At 41.0% G+C, this 16,851-nt stretch overlaps 1 protein-coding gene across 1 annotated transcript in view; it reads right to left on the reverse strand.

The window, feature by feature from the left end:
- Positions 1–16,851, reverse strand: part of KIT (KIT proto-oncogene, receptor tyrosine kinase) — a 41,525-nt gene that overhangs the window by 12,740 nt on the left and 11,934 nt on the right. Inside the window, exons 4-9 of the mRNA XM_050710404.1 lie at positions 14,138–14,274; positions 10,827–10,986; positions 7,789–7,978; positions 7,084–7,199; positions 2,469–2,583; positions 1,048–1,241 (exon numbers count right to left, since the gene is read on the reverse strand). Coding sequence (XP_050566361.1) covers positions 1,048–1,241; positions 2,469–2,583; positions 7,084–7,199; positions 7,789–7,978; positions 10,827–10,986; positions 14,138–14,274 — 912 coding nt within the window. The remainder of the gene's footprint in view (positions 1–1,047; positions 1,242–2,468; positions 2,584–7,083; positions 7,200–7,788; positions 7,979–10,826; positions 10,987–14,137; positions 14,275–16,851) is intronic.

The raw sequence follows: 16,851 nt of genomic DNA on the forward strand, positions 1-16,851 counted from the left end.
CTTTCTTATAAAACACAGTCTGGGGCTTCCATTTTCCCAGATGCACCCCACATCCCTCAGAGCCACTTTTCCTGAATGACAGTGCGGGCCAACACTGGCACAGAAACCACACAGCGTGCTTCCCAAAGAGCCTCAGCTTCATCAGCTCAGGAGGCACAACACTGAGATCAATTAAGTGTGATTACAGTCAGCTTAGGGCACAGAAAGAAGCTTGTTAAGGGGACTTTTCCTAAGTCCTAATTTCTCTTCCCCCCCCCTTCCCCAAAATGTGTGATCTCTACAACCCAGTCTTCAAAAGCAGAGGTTGTACAGAGCAGTGAAAGAATACTGTTCTACCCCAAATCTGGCTTATTTGTTTATATGTTATATCTGGGTATAACAGGGAAAAAAAGAAGCAGCAGAACATGTGATTTTTTTCCAAAGCAAGCAAAGATTTACAAACACATTTCAAGTCATCTGTATTCTAGTGTTTTGTTGTGTTTTTTTTTTTTTTTCTTTTTTTTCTACAAACCCATAAATGCTGCTACAAAACTCATAAGCACTTCTGCAGTACGTTGCTGTTACTCCTTTTACAAAAGCAGTGCCCTTAGGCTCCAGTCAAGACTGGGACCACATTTTCCTGAGATGTGGTAAAAAACATTGAAAAATGCAGACTTTTCATGAAAGAGATGATGGCCTAAACATCCAAAACAAAGACAGGAAAAGAAAAAGGGACAGAGAGAAGGCAGCCTGGTGCCATGCTGCAGGTGCTTTGCCCCTGTGCCAGATCACACTGCATAGGTAGAAGAAAACAGCTAACTACTGCTTGGTAGTTTTGAAGCAGCAAACATACAATACCAGAATATTAACTGAAAAGTGAAAGCAATACTTTGGCAGGCAGAACATGTACTGTAATATATTATCATACACTCAGCCACAGTACCATCAACATTATTATGGCAAAAGCAACGCACTTAAGAGATGAATTCTTGCATGACAAAAAGAGCTGAAAAGCACCAGCATTAACCATTCTTTCATGTTCACTGCCTTGTTCACTCCAGACAGTACCTTTAATAGCGAAGTTGAAAAAAGCAGAGCTCCTGTCACCATTGCTGGAAGCCTCGCAGCAGACGGTGCCGGTGCTCCTGAACATGCTGGCGTTAATGGTGCTCTCAACCAGGATCCGCTCGAAGGAAGGCAATGAGGAATTTGCGTAACAGATTTTCACGTCCATGGGAGATATTGTTTGTGAATCAAAACACCTGGGAAAAACAACGCTGACAATTACCTGCTGTGGACTACTACCTGGAATGAATGACAAGGCCTGCTGTGAAGGCAGATAGTCACAGCCAGACCATCAGGTAATTACACAACACTACTCCACAAAGGGACTGAGCTGAAGATTTTATCCTCAAAACCCAGCCTACTCACAACTCTCCTTGTCTCCTATGTAGGGGGTGAAACTGATAAAACAAGCCAAATGGACACCATGAGGTCTTTGAATTTGCTGTTGACTAGGGAAACACAAAGGTCTGTAAGTCCACCGTGGGTTTTGTAACCACAAATTCTGCATCTCCAGTTTCAGTTTTAAGCAGTCGTGGTCCATCTCCTACTCGAACACTTTCCCCGGGCATTGTTTTATTACAGCACAAAAAAATCCATGAAAAATCCATGACATACCTACAACACCACCAAGTTTATATGCAGCCAGAGAACAGCCAGTTTTGTTCTCTCAAGATGCTGCTAGTTAAACTAGTCAGAAGTCTGCACGCCTTTTTTAAAATTAACTGCAGTGTTAACAATGTCATATATTCACTATATGAGCACACATTAAATAAATAGGATAATTATTTTAGGCATAAAACAAATTATGCAGGTAGGAGACATAACTTGCTAGTATGAGATCTGCAAGCACAGTGGAAGTCAACAAAAATCTTAAAATGTGCTTCACAAATGCTCACTTCACAGTGAAACTCTACCGTCTTTTTAGAAGCATGGCAACTAGACATCAGGTTTTATTCATAATAACTCCAGACTTGTTTACTTGTCATATGCTTCATGTGAATAGAAATCTAATTACTTTATGTCTTCAAAAATTATATCATTACACAATAAGACGAAAGATAACAGCCATATTCACAAGTGATTCTGTGATTGTCATTCTGTGAAATTGCATTGAGAATGTGTGTCATTTGGGGCCAAACTGATAAAAACCTTAGCTAGCCTGCAGCAGAGAGAAAATTTGGCTTTTATTTTTCCCCAGCAGAAAATGTTGATTATTCCCTCTTCAACGATGGAATACAAAGGGGAGTAATGAAATGTACTGCTCCCTTCCCCTCAAACCACTGCAAATAATGCAATACCTAAAATTATGAAAACAGTGATGCAATGTAACTGTTACCAAGTCATTTTTCAGTCTTAATTTTTAATTATAAATTGCGTATGTGGAATGTAGAGTCATTTCTGGAAGCTCTGGTTACTTAACTCACCTCTGTTCAGTTCCTGGGCAAAAATACCAGTATATGGTAGGGGCTGGGAACCCAGCCGCTACACAGTGGAGAATGCCATTGCTGAGAATATCCAAAGTGAGAATCTCTGGTTTTGCTGCAACAAACACAAACGAGAGTCACATTATTAGGGGAACACAGAATTTGTGATGCCATGTGCTCATCACACCAGCAACTTGTGTGCATTATCACCTGTGGAGTCAGGTGAACTGACGGCAAAGGTGAACCCACGGCAAAGGGCATCCAGGCCTGAACTGGTGCTCTGTGTCACTGTGAAAATCTCAGTTCGTACACTGGATGCATGGGCTGGATTTCAGAACACCTTACCTCCACCATGCATTGGGGTTAATGAAAGATCCTGAAACAACAGAGCCCAGAGCTTAACAAAACAAAGACGCATTTGTTTTGGAACAAGAAGGTAGTTCTAGTTCCTGCAGAGGATGACTTTACCAGCCTCTAAAAAAGTTTCTCCACAGTTGTACTAAATCTGTCAAACCGCATCTCTCCTGCATCTGCCCTCTTTATCAAATATTACGAGCACAGCCCGAAAAGGAACTGCAGTGCAATGCAACCAGTACCCGTCCCCATCCCCACAGAAGGCATGCATCCCAGTAAAACACCACTACTGAAATGCCCAACCGGCTCACTTTCTGAAACGCTGCATGTAGAAAAAGCTAATATTTGACTGACTGTATTAGCTGTCCAAGCTATAATTCATGATTGCTCTGGTAGTTTACAAAGCTGCCTGGTTCCTCACGCCATGACACTGCACTCTCTTGTACTGCACTGGGGCTGGTGCTCCACACAGCTTAGAGCTGCTGGTTGGAGTATGATGGGAAAACATATGGGCCTTCAGGCAAGGACAACACCTACTTGGTACTGGCAAATATTAGAAAGATGTATTTCTTGGGGAACTTGAATTAGAAGCCTCATCTCCCATAGCTATCTTAGCTTCCTTGCAAATTATGTTAAAAATAAAGTTAATGGCAAAACCAGACTATATTCCAAAGATGTTGCTCACCTGGTACAAATTAATAGTCCAATATTAGTTAATAAAACTTTACAAAATGTAAGATGAACTTCTAATGTTCTAGAAAGTTGTGAGACTGTATTGATGACAGTCTGATTTATTTCAGATAAAATCCACACGCAAGACTGCACGGTGTTAGTTTTTAATGAATATTCTACTCACTGATTAAATTAGAGGCAATAAAACACACGTATACTCTCAATCACGTAGCATCTCCTCATGACTCATGTTACAGGAACCGAATGTTCTTTCGTTTCTAAATCCAAATGTTGTGTTTTATGCAAACCACCCAGAACCGAACATTGTTGCAAAATGTTGAGATGGGTTTTCAACATTACTCATTTGGTGCAGAACTTTCTGATAGCACGCAGCATTGTACACAGTCTTAGCATTCATGGAATATATATAATTCAGCTTTCTGAAGCTTCTACCAACATGGTTAAATTGTGAAATTGTAATTAGCCATGTGCAAACAGTTTGTTTAGGTATACGCTATGTGTTAGGCAACGTTACAACACGATAAAACTCTGGCTGTGCGTCTGTCCCAGCACCTGTAGCACTTTCTTAAAAATGTCTTGAACTTCTAATCTCACTGAGTTTATGAATTGCTTTTCAGCTCTTATTAATGTTGATTCTGAATGCAGCAAAGAAGACTCGTAAGAGGTCACTTCTGTTTTAACTCAGTGCTCAGTATGACAACACTGTGGATTCAATTGCTTTTTATTACCAACTTCATCATCATTAGCACAGATAAATAAATGTCTACAAAATAGCATTTAATAGGTATTGTCTATTATCACAGTCAGAGAGCTTTCTTCCTGCAGTCACATTTTCTGGACTGGATTGTATCTTTTTGTAGTATCATGGTGACTCCTTGTTTGCTCACTGCATATTGCAATGACTTGATCTTGGCTTCACGTGATCTCTAATGCCATGACCAGTTTTCTCCTTGCAGCATGAGCCCCAACTGCACAGATAGTGTTTTGTTGACTATAATTAAATCCAGATATTACTTTGCACTAAATGCAGAGATACCAGTTTGAAGATTCTTCCACTAATTGCTAGATGCATAGTATCTTGCCACCCTGGAGATTTCTACAATTTCTAAATTGTAACTCAGTTCAGCATGCTGCTTGTCAAGTTGTAATTTTCTTTTTGGCTCCTAATGTCAGAACTCCTTCCTTCCCTACTTTATGTCACACTTACTATGACTGACTACATTTTATTTTAGCAATTTAGTATTGTTTCAGATTAGCATATGCGATTGCTAAATGTGTTTAAATGAAAAGCAAGTGTTTCTGCACAGGGTTTTTCTTGTCTTTCAGCAAATGTTTCAACATCGATTTGTGTTTATGTGAAGATATCCTCCTGATTATAAATCTTGTTTTACCTGTTTGATTGCTTTCTGCTGATTACGTGCCAGAGCCAGACTTGTAAACACCAGAAGCTAGATCGCAGCTATTTATGCAAAATCCCAACTGACAACAATGCCAGGTCACAACACACGATTAGACCAGTACCTGGCCCACCCACATGATTCGCCTTTGGTAGTTACTCTGCTATTTCAAAAAATATGTTATTTTGCTGTGCAGTTTGGGTTTCATACCTAAACAATGAGCATCTTACACGCTACTGAAAACAGGAGGTTATTTTTCCTAAAAAAATGAACCCTCAGAAGGATCAATCTGTTTCATCTCCTCTTTTCAAAATGAAAAAGATATTTGGAGTAGTTGCATCAGAATGTCAAAAGAAACTCTTTCTGAGTCAAGTGTATCAAATCTGTTTCAGCAGTGTCTGTAGTCAGCCACGGCCACATTGAATGGTAAACAGGGCTCTACTGAGATGGCTTCAATGCCCTCACTGTATCCCAAGGCTGATCTTACTGCTTACAAGACCAGTAGCTGAAGCAAGGAAGGAGACCTGAACGCTGATGGTCGCACAGACAAGCCATTCAGAAGAACTACACCACGAACACTCTCCTGCCACAGCCATACTGATTCACCGTGTTGCTCCTAGCCTGGTTTCCTAGCCACGACCCACGGGGGTTTCAGCATTTATCAAGCAGCAGATTCCTCAAAAGCAGCAGCATAGAGCTCTGCACTGAGAACTGACATCTGATGGTGACAAACCTGTATTTATTTTTTTTAATGGTATTTTGCCCAGCCTGCTCCCAAGCAGCCTGAAGAGCCCACAGCCCCTTGCTCCAAGCACATATATGATGCCGCAAGTTGGAAAACATCATCCAGCCTCAAGGGAACTGATGGCTCCACAGGCAGCCTGCAATTTCTTCCATTCCTTCACAGAAACCAAACTTCCTGCTCAGCACTGTGCTCCACTATGCTGTACAACAGCAATTCCCCCTTGTGACTCTGACCCACTCTTACCCAAGGTGGCAAAGGACATGTGAAGTTGCCAGTGCCCTCAGCTCAGAAATCACAGCTAGGGAACTGAAGTGTACAACACCACAAATGACATTCACAGAGAAAGGAAGAAATGCCATGTTCTAAAAGGAGCCTAAGTGGCATTTCTAGACCCAAACTACAGCATTGCAAATATTGACACTACAAATGTTGACCTTCAGTGATAAATGGGAAGAATTCAGAAAGTAGTATCCATAATTTTATGCAGGTGTGGAAATTTCAATGGTCCTATGCATCAGCCCATGCCCAGAGAAGGATCTATTACTGCTAAAGCACTGCAACAACATATTTGCAGCACATCCACTCACTTCCTACACATTTCACTGTCCTAGGCTTGAAAGCAGCACTGTCTACCTTGCCTTAGTTTCTCCTTTTTGCCTGCAGTCCCCTCCTCAAGCTTTGCCTTTAGCAGCTGCCAATATTTGTCTGCTGGGAGCACGAAATTCTCTGACAGGATGGTTCTGCTACGAAGGATGGAGTTTCCTGGACGTTTCATTTAATTCATTCTGAAGTTTAGCTTTTGTCCTGAAGAACGCTGCTTGAAACTGAGACTGATGCTTTTTTTTTTTTTTACAAGCATGTAAAGATGACAGCATGTGCGTTTGTAAAGCTACACAGATTTCTCTAAAACAATGGAGATGTACATTATTAAGCAGATGTATTTAGATACCAAAAGGCACAAGTGAATAATTCTTCCGACAAGTTTTCAAACTTCACATCCAACTCAAACAATTTAAAGAAAATTAATAGCTTATCTTGGCTGCCAAAAATGCAAATTATATGTATACATATAATTTCTGTATATCCTGATCCATGTTACATTATCAAAGTTTTATGGTGCATGCTCATTTTTGAGACCACCTTTCCAGGTGTTATAGTTTTTTTCCTGTGTAAACTATCTAACTGCTCTTCAGTAACCTCTGGAATACATTTGCCAGAATGTAAGGTCATGCTGGATCGTAGGTGGATTTGTGTTAAGTACTCTGCACTTTTGTATCTTGACATTTAAATAGTTTTGCAGCATGTGCTTCACTTCAGAAAGCCTCTCATATGCTGAACCACACTGTGACATCTTGTGCATACATTATGTTGTATAAAATACAATGACTGTGATAATGAAATATTTCAGACTGTTCACTTTACTTACTTTTCACATAGACATTAAATGTTACAGAGGAGCTGGCATCTGAATTGGACACAAAAAATGTGTAAATGCCTCCCTCTGTTCCTTTTAATCGGGTAAGGTGAAGTTCACTCGTATAACTGCAAAGAGAAAGAAATTATTAGAGATGCTCACAGCCTGTGGTCAACAGGGAATTAACAGGGAATTGTGGCACAAAAAGCTAAGGTGGGAATTATTAGTGCACTCTTTTCTTCTGCCTACACCATCCATACAGACACACTTACCATGAATTATCACCGCTTTTGCCCCACAGCACTCAAGACTGTTTTTTTTTTTTCCCCCATGGGATTTTTGGAGGTCCAGGGCTCCAGAAAGGAACAGTGCATGGCAGAAATAAAAGCATAAACTTTTGACCGGAGCATTGTGCTCAACTGTGGTGGTGGAGGGTGTTTGTGGACACAAACTTTGAATTCTTTAACTTATTGAGCAGCAACGACATCTTGTAGGTGAGTTGTGAGGCAGACTGGTCTCTCAGATGGTGTGCTTCACTCAACACTGCTTCACATCCAGGCTAGCAAGACTTCACACCCATCACTGTGGTAAGCTACGTGTATGGCAAGACCTTTTAAAACACGATTTTCTTGCCATCTACATTTTCATATTTCCAGAACAGACTCTAGTTTGCTGTTTCAAAGGGAAATCGATAGCACTTACAGCCATTCTTATTACCTGTTATTGCCCACAGTCTTGAACCTGACATAATGGTCCGATGAATTCTGCAGTGTTTCATTCATGTACATCCAGACTTCTTCCTTCGGTTTTGGATATGCCTCATATTCAACTGTTAAATTTCCATTTTGTCCTGCATTTATATCTATTGTGGTATTCATTGTTGCAAGCAAACGGACAAATCCTTTAGCTGATGGCCATAATAGGAAAAGAAAAACAATTTCAGGGCCTTTTAGGAGATTGCCACTTCTCTAACCACACTTACACTACTTCAAGATCAGTGATCAAACGTCCAACTGTGAAACGGGAAACCTTATCTACAAAGCAGAACTTGAACTCTCACTTGCTAAAACCAAGACCACTAGATATATATAGCAATGAGGCACACAACTTAAAGCAGCCTTGCATGCTTTAACAGAAAGAATTCCATCTCCTGGTGATAAATACCCTTTATTTACTCTTGGAAAAATGCAAGTACATGCTTGATTCTACTCAAGTGTTTATATTTTTCAAAAAATCAGTCACTAACTGTATGGAATGAAAGAAACAGTAAAAAGGCAAGATAAATTGATCACTTATGACAATATAGTAGAGTATTTAATGATTCTTTGTCAAGTGTAATTAAGAACGACGTTACAAATGAAGCTATTAAAAACTGTAATTAGAGAAAAATTTACTACGTCGACAGGCCTGGATAGCAATTGTCTTAAACTAAGGCATTTCTGTTCATCTACTGCTGGGTCTTAATCTTTTCTTTGGCAGATACCATTTATCACTGGGTAGTTCTGTTCCAAAGTATCATATGGAGCAGCATCCTTACTGCAGTGGCTTTAATTTCATTAATAAACTCATCAGCTTCAGGATTATTCACTTTGAAAGACAAATTTTTCATTCCTATTACAAAAATTCATATGGGAATTACCAGTTTGACAGACAGACTACAATGACAAGGAAACATATTTCCTGGGAATGCTTGAATTTAGCCCCAAAATCAATCTCAGATCTCTGCCTCTCTCCACTTTCCAGTGATCAAACTGCTGTGGCCAGCTGGGCACCTGAGCTCATGAAAACTGAAGGCAACGGGCCTTGGTGAAAGCATATGGAGCTGACAGAGCACTTGACAGATGCTTCTGAGAAGAAAGGAAGACATACACTCATATCATAGCAAGCAGGTATGATACAAAGTGCGCTCTATTGTCAAAAAGAAAAAAAAAAGGTTTTAAATCTGGAAATTTAAGATTTTTAGTCCTCCTGAGACCTTTTTTCTATTTTCTGTGCAAGCACAGAGCCCCTATGCAACCCACATTCAAAACTGTGCCCAAGAGAGTGCAAAAAATATTTCATAATCATGCTGTCAATGCCCAAAACAAAGTTCTATAAACAGTTTATAGTTAGATAAACCATTTTTTATAAAAGTAACTAAAACATTTACCAAAATACCACTATTTCTTAGAAACCTTTTTGCTAACATTAAAGCCGCAGTGATTTAGATTCTGATACAATCCAGTATGTTCTATACACCACTTCCCATGATCCTGGGAGCTGGCACGGTTTACATAAATATAGTCAACTTGACAATGAACGGTGAAAGGATCCAGGAGACAGAGTTTATTTTATTTTAGGTCAAATTTGAGAGGGTGAGGGGACAAAAGTATCTTGAAAATGAAATATTCCAGCTTTTCTCTGGCTTTTTTTTTTTTTTTTTTTACTAAGTACAAACTTTGTTTTTTACTAAATACAAACTTGTTGCTTTATTTTCTACATTTTATAATGCTGTGCTTTATTTTACTCACCCAACTTTCCAAAGTCAACCCTTTTTAAAACCACATTTGCATGTGCAGTAGTCTTTAGAATTCCTCTAGTTAAGAACTTCCCTCCTTTTATAATAAAAGCTTTCACATTATTCTCCTCGGGGAAAAGATTTTCTTTCATACTTAACACTGTTTCACTCTTTTACATATGAATCTAATCTCTTTAGTAAAAAAATAAAAAAATAAAAAATTAGGAAAACACGTTAAGAGCCCTACCCCCTCAAACGGCGTAGCAAGGTTAAGTGTACTCAAACCTCCGCAGCTATGCTGGAGATCTGACCCACAGAGGTCAAGTGCTTCTGTTTTCTTTAAGTTACTTGGGAAAGCAAAACAGGCTATGTTGCAGGGGTATTTGTGCACCAGAAAGAAAAATTTGGTATGGAAGAGAATACAAGGCCTGGCACGCAAAGAACAGAGCAGTCTCAGTTGTCCTCAGTTGCTACATCCTTGAAAGGTGAGGAATTTTAACTATTTTAGCCAACTACACAGACTTGGTCAGAATTATCAAGCATATGTCCCTAATTAGACTATCAAACTAGCACTTTTGGCAGCTTTAAAAATTGAAAGGCCTGGTGTATCATACACGCTAATATACAGCAGCTGAGATCTACATGAGTCTGTTATTAAACCAGGGGAGGAGGGGAGTTTGCTCACTGTTGAGGGACATTATCCCAAACCTAAGGAAGTGATGGATGGTGGATTTACCATGGTGGCGAGCTCCAAAGCAATTTTCGTGCTGCCTATGCACACTTCAGTGTTCCTCACTGCATTATTTTAAATAGAGATACATATGTAACTTCTCCCACATAAAAAAACATTGACGTGCCGATATCAGTGAAATTTCCAGTGCTTGGAAGGCAGGTACTGAAGATACGCTTTGTGCTTGTGCTGCCAAATTACTAAAGCATAGGGATAGTACCAGGCAAAGGTAAATTACTTGCTTCATTAAGACTGGATTAAATTTAAAATTAAACCAGAAAGGATGAGAAAAACCAGAGAGATGGAAACAGTGTTGGGTTGTTGTTCTAATACTGCAATCCAATCACATGCAAAGTGCTACAGGAATTAAAGTAGTTGCACACTCCATAGCCCTTCCTGAACCATTTCAGTATGATACCAGTCTGCAGTAACCTTTTAATAAAGCAATTTACTCATTCAGGTTTGGGGGAAAGGAGGTAGAAGGAAGGGAAAGCTAAGAATCTTAAGATTTCTACAAGAACTATTTACCTAATGCTTTCAAGGTTACCGTGGCATTGGTTTTTCCAAAAGGGTTTTCTGCTTGGCATGTGAATTCTCCAGAATCATTAACTCCCACTGAACGGATGTTCAATGTTAATTTCCTTTCGTATCCATAATCACCCAAATTTCTGCTTTTGCTTGTAACAATCTGTCGGTAAAAACAATTAACATCTAAAACACTGTGTATGCAGCATCTTTCCTCGATAAATTAAAAATAGAAGTAATTATAACTTCGCTATATTAATATTCATAACTTTAAACCAGAATAATAAGCCATCACGACAAACCTGTCACTAGAATCTCTCCATGCAAAACAAGTGTGTGATCAGCTGTCTTTGAGAGATAATACTTCCTCAAGTACTAGCCCTTTTCTTTACTCTTTCTTTTTTTCTGAACTGCACTCTAAGGTACCCTTCTGCTGCATTTCACTAGGTAAACTGCCCAGGTTCCCACCTGATGTTTCAAGGCAGAGAGTGCTTTCAGCTCCAAAAAGATCTGAGGAGTCCCAAGGGCACACAGCACCTTGTAGTCACATTCCTCCCTCCTCAGGCAAGAACAAGTGATGTGTGTTCACCTGCCCTGAAACAGACCAGTCCAAAATACAAAGCTGACACCCAAATTTCTTCAAATACTTCAGTCCTGTGGAAAGAAGGGTGTCATGCCCGCAGCCAGATTCAGCTCACTCTGAACTTCTAATGCCAATGATGGTGAGGACCAACAGAAGGTTTTATTTGCACTAACATTCTTAGAATCATAGAATCCTAGAATCGCTTGGGTTGGAAAGAACCTTAAAACCCACCCAGTTCCAAGCCCCCACCACGGGCAGGGACATCTCCCACCAGACCAGGTTGCCCAAAGCCCCATCCAGCCTGGCCTTGAACACTTCCAGGGATGGGGCATCCACAGCTTCTCTGGGCAACCTGTGCTAGCACCTCACCACCTCACAGTAAAGAACTTCTTCCGTATATCTAATCTAAATCTACTCTTTTATTTAGTTTAAAGCCACTGTGCCTTGTCCTGTTGCCACACTCCCTGATCAAGAGTCCCTTCCCACCTTTCTTTTAGGCCCCCTTTAGGTACTGGAAGGCTGCTATAAGGTTCCCCAGCTCTCTCAGCCTGTCTTCACCAGAGAGGTTGAAAATGACCATCGTGCCTTGATTTTCATAACGTTCAGAGGCTGCAGCTATTGTGAAAAGTGGCTGCAACTCTGAAGTTTGGTTCAGTACACAAGTGGTGTCTAAAAATCACTGAACTCTCTAATGATTGCAATGCTTCCCAGAGAAATACAAGAGTGAATTTAAGGTACTGGAACTTCATTTTCAACTGGGTCACTTTATGCCCCAAGTCCTCATTGCAGGCATACTGCAGAGAGACCTGCTGGCAGCATGCTTTACACAGCATCCTTTCTCTGGAACCCACTCTGCTTCTCAGTCCATAGCAATCCACATTTGCTAATCTTACAGGCAGCTGGACACTTCTTTTTCTTTCCAAAGCACTGAGTACATACGTGTGCTGGAACTAAAGAAAAAATAATTTAGTTGTTGACTTTTTTTTTTCCTGTGAGATTGTTCAGTGTGCATGGAAAGACTGATAAACTCACAATGATTAATCCAAATTCACTTGCTATGATTTTCTAGTAGAGTGATTTCAATTCTTGGAGGTGTCAGGAAGTGCTAGATGAATTTTATTTTCTCTACACAGTTTTGTTTCCTTCTGAGTAATAATAACCACACACAGAAGTCTGTTTTATATGGAGGTGCTTGCTTACAGCAAGTCTCCTAATTTTCAAAAGTGGTGATAACCTCTGTCGCACAAAGAAAAAGGTGTGTAGTTTTTTCCTTTAACCTATTCAGGTAAAATTCTGCATCTGTTTAAACATGAATTTTATGTATTCTGTTTCAGTACAAAATTTAATTAGGTAGTCAATATTTAAAAGACAGCATCCCCTGCTATTTACCAGAAAGGACAGAAAGGTCGAACTTATTTGGTCAAAAATATTTTCCTCATGGCTTTTACTCATAAAATGAAAATGAAAAAGCACGAAAACATAAGGGAAGACCCCGTTTTCATCAGTCATAACAAAGAAAAGCAGGGGGAGGAACAAGAAAAGTAATGCAGTTCTCAAATGAAAGACTTGTGGTTGACCTTGGCACGGGACCAAAAGCCCCATCTGCAGGTCCCATGCTGCCTTCATGTCACCAAGACCTCAACAGCCCTCGGAGCTGCGAGGTGGGATTTGTGGAGCAACGAGCACTTAGTGAGAGAAGCTGTGCCAGATACCCACCCCAGGGAACCGGCCTCCAGTTCGCTATTTGCCTGAGGATACGCGATTTATCCAAACATCACAGAGGCCTTTTTTCTGTGCACACAGACTAAAAAATTATGTATTCTGGTCACTACCAGTAAAACTAAAGGTCCAGCCAATTAGCATGGAGTGTATACGGGAGGAGTTACCCACAGGTCTTCACAATGGCTTTTAATCATTTAAATTTTGGGGTATAGCCAGAAGACTAAAACGTGTCCTTAAACACAAACCAGTGCCTGCTGATGCCTGGGCCTGCTCTTACTGACAATTTTTTGATACGCAGCCCTGTGTTTCAAGCACCGAGCTGCAGGACACGCCAGGTGACCAGGGGAGGGGACCTCTCTGCTGCTGGTCTTCAGCAGAGCTGCGCTGCCAGTAACTAACTCTCCCGGAGTATTTATTTTGCTAATAATTTAATTTGGGCATGTTGGGCAGCAACTTCAACAATCACTTCAGACAGTTCCCTAGTTCATTTTTCAGAACTTTCCCAGTTAGTGAAGCACACCATATAATTTAAATGAATTAATCATTCCTATGAATGCTTACTACTATTCCTGTCACATACAATCCCATGCTAATTAGCAGGTATTTCACTGTTAATGATAACGACTAGAATATGTAATTTGCAGTCCATGTGTTGATATTTGCAGCTCCCATTGATTGCAATGTGATGTGTAGGCACTCCGTGCTTCCGTATTTAGGCAGCCCAACAGAGGTCACCTAAACTTCACATTGAAGTGCCTAACTTTAGCTTCTGTTTGGAAAGAGCAGCCAGCACTGATAATTTCCCTCCCAGAAATTTTCAATGATCTTGGAGATTTACATGGGCACTGGCCAGTCGTTGGACCCTCAACAGTTTGTAGGATGTGGTATCTTTGGAAAGGCAGCAAATCCAAACCAATACCGTGTCAGGTATGCAAGACAAGCACACGAACATTTACAGACAGGTAGTGTACTGTGCTGAGGCATACATGATGCAGCTAAAGGAACTCACCCCACTTTTTTGAGAGATCCAACTAGCTTGTACGCTGCTATCCACATCCGTGATTATGCATGTAACTTCAAATTCTTCCCCTTCTTTGAGAAGCTCATAGCTTTTGGATAAGGTAATGACTGGAAGAGCTTTGTGAACTGGAAAACAATTTATAAGTGCATTACTTTTCATTACCTTTGGAGTTTCCCAGAGAGGATAAAAATCAACAGTCATTAACTTTCCAATAAAATTTCAGGCCTCCAAGAGGTATTCAAATTTCTTTAACATATTACACGGTTGTTTCTTTACAACAAGCACATTTCAGCTTCAATCTCCCTTCAAATTAAACTTAAGGTTAGACAATACTTGTCAGAGCTTAGCAACTTGCATGAATAAACTTGAAAATGCTGAACCATCAATGAGACAATGGGACATTCCATGACAGTGATTAAAATGTTGCACTCTATAACTGAAAACACAGCCAGGATCGGTCACTGAAGAACCACAGCCTAACACTAATTGCAGCTTTTAAATATAAAATAGAACAGCTGACGCAAAGTACTGTCCAACAGGTCCCTGACAGGCCTCTGGTGGACCTTCTTGGAAGCTTCTCTCCCCATGTAGGACAGGTACAGCTCAAGGCGTTCAGCACACCCACCTCTGAAAGCGCCACAACCTCTGCCAACCATGAAGGTTCAGAGGCAGGGATGGCTGGAGCCAGGACCACTGACAACTTTGTCACCTGAAAGGTAGGTGGTTACAAGGAGCCAGGATTGTCTGTTTTGAGAAATACTGCAGACCTACTGCCCTGTGGGCTAGCTGTACCCCTGTTGTGCTTTGGGGTGCCTTTTGACAAGTCAAGTACACTTAAGGACTATGCATCTCTTAGCAAAGCTTTTCAGCTCTGGTGCTTCCACAGTTTTCTTGTTTTCTTAATCCTTTCCTTAAAATTTCCTCATTTGTGAGACTCCAGGCTTGCACCAGTAGAAGTGAACCTTTCACCAGGGCTTTTATGCAGGAAGACTCAATTTCAAACTGTGACTGCAGAAAATCAGATAAGGCATTCTAGACTCTCTTCCTGCCTCTGACACAGACTTTGTAGTCGTATTAAGCAAATTATATGAAACTTAGCAAAATGCCATGCTTTTCATCCATTCATATTTTAACAATAATGTTTTCCTCATGTTGCTGCAAGCGGCTGTGGAAGGGAACAAAGAACCATGTTTGCTCTCTTCAGATATAAATGCCCACATAAAAATCACACCACAGCAGCACCCAAGAGACATGAGAAAGCCAGTGCAGAATGCATGCTGTGTTCTCACCCACCAGCAACTTCTAAGGAAAAAAGAAAAAAAAAGCCATAATGCCCCTCATTGTTTAGAGAAGGGCTGGACATAAGCACTCCCTGTGTTACAGTAACAGGGTGGTGTATGTTTGAGTAGGCCTGCACAGTTCCCTGTCTCACAGACCCTCTTCTGTCATTCTGCACCAGAAGTTCAGGCTACAGGGTTTAAGTGCCATACTTCTGATTACAAAAGCATTGCCTACAAAAGGTGAACACTTAAGTCTTCAGCTAAGGAGAAAGTGGGGACTGGTATGGATTTAACACTACAGCCCAGTTATTACAACAAATGACAACACCACAGTACTGCCTTACTGCTGGTGGCCTTCAGCAGATGCTTCCACTCAGTGCACACTTCCCCCCAGATGCAGAACATGGGCAGGCTGCCCAGGTCCTCCAGGCCACCTACTCCTGCCCACCATCAGTGGGCTGCTGGCAATGGATGCCAAATTAGTGCCTTGTTGTCTGAAGTCACCATTGTATTAAGCAAGTACAGGCTTCTACCCCATAAAAAATGAAATAGTCCAACATGACAACTTGCATTCTCCTATGTCAGAGTCATGACAGTTGTGTCAATCAACTGTTAAGCAGTTTCCTTCTTTGGCCATTCCTGAAAAACAGTTGGAAAAAAAAACTTGTTACAGAACAAACACCAGAGACAGCAAGAATGGACTTGAATTTTTTTAGTCCAAGGAGAATGCCAGAGATGACTGTACTGATTAAACTTTAGTTCTCTTCTCATTAATTAAAATTTCTTATTATTCATTAGAAGCCATTAAAATTCTCTCTGTTAGATTCCAAATCACCAGGAAGAAGATTTCTTCAATTTGCCATATCAAGCTGCAGACTTGAGTCGGCCCCCGCTGCCAACCCCTTCTCACCGCTGAGGAGGCCAGAACTGAGCAGGGCACACCACCAGAGACATGAAGAAGCAAACACCACTGCGTCACCTCCCTCACAAACACGAGGGGCGATGCTTGCTGTGGCTGACCATCACCCTGCTCCTAACTGCACATGGGAAAGGAGCCAGGGGGAACCCACTGGACACCTCTCTGAAAGCACAAGGATGACCCCTGGGATCCCTACCTCACACTCCCCGCTCAACAGCCGCCACCCCAATGTGACACCTTGGCCAAACGACAGAAACACACTTGCAGTGACAGAAACGACACAGCAAATGTCTGCACAGGCAAGGGACACTCCCTCACTAGGCCTCACTGCAGCTCCAGCATCGCCCACATGCGCTAGAGGAGACACGCTATCAGCTGGAGCAAGAGATATTTAAGGAGCCCGAAAACTACATGGAGAGTAAACTGTTGTACTTGCCTCTGAGGAAACACCGAGACAGTCTCTCCCTCCGTTTCTCTTGGGAGTATTTATAGAGCAGATTAAC

The sequence above is a fragment of the Cygnus atratus genome, chromosome 4, assembly GCF_013377495.2.
Source record: "Cygnus atratus isolate AKBS03 ecotype Queensland, Australia chromosome 4, CAtr_DNAZoo_HiC_assembly, whole genome shotgun sequence".
Lineage (NCBI taxonomy): Eukaryota > Metazoa > Chordata > Aves > Anseriformes > Anatidae > Cygnus > Cygnus atratus.